The sequence below is a fragment of the Pterocles gutturalis genome, unplaced genomic scaffold, assembly GCF_000699245.1.
Source record: "Pterocles gutturalis isolate BGI_N339 unplaced genomic scaffold, ASM69924v1 scaffold36145, whole genome shotgun sequence".
Classification (NCBI taxonomy): domain Eukaryota; kingdom Metazoa; phylum Chordata; class Aves; order Pterocliformes; family Pteroclidae; genus Pterocles; species Pterocles gutturalis.
The window spans coordinates 5271-7942 of NW_010144546.1; the positions used below are offsets into that span (position 1 = coordinate 5271).

The following is a 2672-nucleotide window of genomic DNA, read 5'->3' on the forward strand; positions in this document are numbered from 1 at the left end:
CCCCAATGCTGCGGTTGGAGAGCTGGTAGCCGAAGCCGTACTTATTGGAGTAATCCACCCACTTGCTCACCCAGACAAAGTGCTCATGACGGGCCAGGGAAGCTGGGTTTTTTGTTGCTGGTGGAGAGAAGAGGGGGTGAGCAGAGCAGGCAGCCAGCCCCTGCCCACCTTACCTCCCCACAGGGGATCAGACCCCCCCACAGTGGGCTGTGGTAGCATTTAAGGTACCCTAAATAGCAGCCATGCCTTCCTCCCATGGGGAAGGGGATGTACAGTGCCCTGTCCCACCCCAGAGCAGTCTGACCAGTTTACCTGGGGGCATGGAGGAGAGGCAGGTCCTCAGGAGCCGGACAGCTGACTCGATGATGGCAGAGGCAGTGATGCAGTCTTCAAAGGCTGCGGGGAGAAGATGACAGGCTGAGTCAGGCGGCCCCGCTATCAGCCAGGGCAGGACAGGAAGCCTGGGGTGGCCTGGGCAGGGATTGCTCACCCTCACAGCTACTGGCCATCGTTCCTCGGATGGAGGGGGATGCAGACTTGTGGGATGTCTCCTCCACCACTGTCTCCACAGGGCTGGAACTGGCACTGCGGCATGACACGTGGGTGGCCTGCAGAGAGACCTGGCTTTAGCATCATCCCACCTGCTCTCTTCAAAGGGCGTGCATGGGCCCAGGGACGTTCTCACCTCATTCCCTTCCACAGTTTTATAGCTCATCTGCCGGCAGATCGAGGTCTTCATCAGCCCAGTGACCAGTTTGGAGATGTCATCTTTGTCCTCCAAAGAGCCCTTCTTGGCTGAGGAGAGAGCAAGCAATGAGCATAGGGGATGGGGACATCTGGGCCACCCTTCCCAGGGGCTCAGCTCTCCCCCATCCGCTCCCATGCCTGTGGTGGCGAGGATGGTGTCAGGCAGCTGCCTCCCACTTTCACTTCCCATTTCTCATGCAACACAGGGCTTCCAGGAGGAACTGCCCCTATGGGTTGCAGCACAGCATCCGCTCCCCAAGCACACACCCATGCCAGGCCACCAGTGCCACAAGGGCAGGGGCAAGCCCAGTTTGTGCTGGCCCCAAGCAGAAGACCCTACAGAGACCCATCAAGAGGTTTTTCCAGGAGATGGGACCTACTTCTCCCAGGAGGGTCACCCAGAGGTTCCTGAGCAAATCCATGGGCTCACCCTTGGATTTCTTCTTCCCAAAAAGTGTTTTGGTGACTTTAGCAAACAGACTCTTTGCTGGGTTGGGGGGACTCAGCTCTGGAGCCATCACACAGCTGCTGGGAGGAAGCTTCTCAGGTGTGTAGCCCTGCAGAGAGGTCAAGGCAGAAGTTTAGTTTCCATAGGCCATGTGCTCCAGGCAGAGCATCTGCCCTGGGCTGACCGCAGTCACTCACAGCCCTCCTGACAGCCAGCTTGCATTTCCGTCAAGCCTTGGCCCCACGACTGGCATTAACACAGGAAACAGCCCGTGCTACAGAGACAGAGCAGCAGGAGCACACCAGGTCCCTCAGCTCCTCTGGCTGGCCTTTGGGCAGGACAGCCACTGCCTTCTTTGAAGGACTGAGACTTGGGCTCCAAGGACAGCACCCTGCACAGCCCAAAAATCCTCATCCCACCCAGAGAAAGGTCAAGGCCAGACCCCCATCCACTCACCTTGAAGAACTCATGGTCCAATATCTCATCGAGGGTGAGGCGGTCCTGGGGATTGCGTCTGAGGATGCCAGCGATGAGGTGTTTGGCGGGCAGGGAGAGGAAGGCGGGGAGGGGGTACTCCACCTGCTTGATACACCTGTAGGTCTCCTTGAGGTCAGAGGTCTCAAAGGGAGGGTTCCCACACAGCAGGGTGTACCTGGGAGGGGACACGCATGCCACCGTCACATCCCTACCTGGCTTGTGACTCAGAAGCACTTAAAGCAAGGATGTTATTGGCATTTGTCCAGCCACACCTGGCTGGGAACACCACTTCCAGCCTGGGCAGCCATGCTCTCATCTCATATCCGGCCACGCTTCCTCCTAGCAAGTGTTCAGAGCACCAGGCAAGGAGCCCCAGGGCAGGGGAGAGGGCTGGCAGGTGAAGCCCACCCTGTGCCACCACTGCTCCCATCCCTGCACAGCCACCAAGGATGGCAAGCAGAGCAGGAAGCCTGCAGGCAGCAGCCAAGCAGGGGTTGGATGCACCGAAGCAGCACAGCTCCCCGAACAAACAGAGTGCAGCTGCCGCCAGCCACCAAGATTTTCCGTTGTTTATCAGGTTCATGGGTCGCTCGAGCCTGCTTTGAACTGGAATTGAGCATGGCAGGAACGTGCCTGCCCTTTGCAGCTCCCGCTTGTGCAGCCCCTGAATGGCATCCTGGGCTGGCTGGCAGCACCTGCTCCGGAGCAGGGCTCAGCAGAATCCGGCCCCTCGCTCCCCTCCCCCTGCCTTTCAGGAAAGCCACGAGACAAAGCGCACGAGGACTTCCTCATCGGGGCAGCTCTGCAGCCCGGTTCTCCCCACCCAGACCCCTCCCCACCCAGCGGCACAGACTTACATGACACAGCCCAGAGACCACACGTCCGACTCCGGCCCGTGGCCCTGCCTCAGCAGCACTTCTGGGGCCAGGTAGTTGGGGGTCCCACATATTGTCCTGTGGGGCCATGCAGCATGTCAGTGCATGCTCTGTACCCTTATGCA

At 59.3% G+C, this 2672-nt stretch overlaps 1 protein-coding gene across 1 annotated transcript in view; it reads right to left on the reverse strand.

Moving 5' to 3' along the window:
• PLK3 (polo-like kinase 3) overlaps positions 1 to 2672 on the reverse strand; it is a gene marked incomplete at its 5' end in the record, with an annotated part of 5424 nt that overhangs the window by 1213 nt on the left and 1539 nt on the right. Inside the window, 7 exons of the mRNA XM_010085137.1 lie at positions 3 to 117; positions 313 to 396; positions 491 to 608; positions 686 to 795; positions 1178 to 1304; positions 1652 to 1847; positions 2530 to 2625. Of these exons, the coding sequence (XP_010083439.1) occupies positions 3 to 117; positions 313 to 396; positions 491 to 608; positions 686 to 795; positions 1178 to 1304; positions 1652 to 1847; positions 2530 to 2625 (846 nt within the window). The remainder of the gene's footprint in view (positions 1 to 2; positions 118 to 312; positions 397 to 490; positions 609 to 685; positions 796 to 1177; positions 1305 to 1651; positions 1848 to 2529; positions 2626 to 2672) is intronic.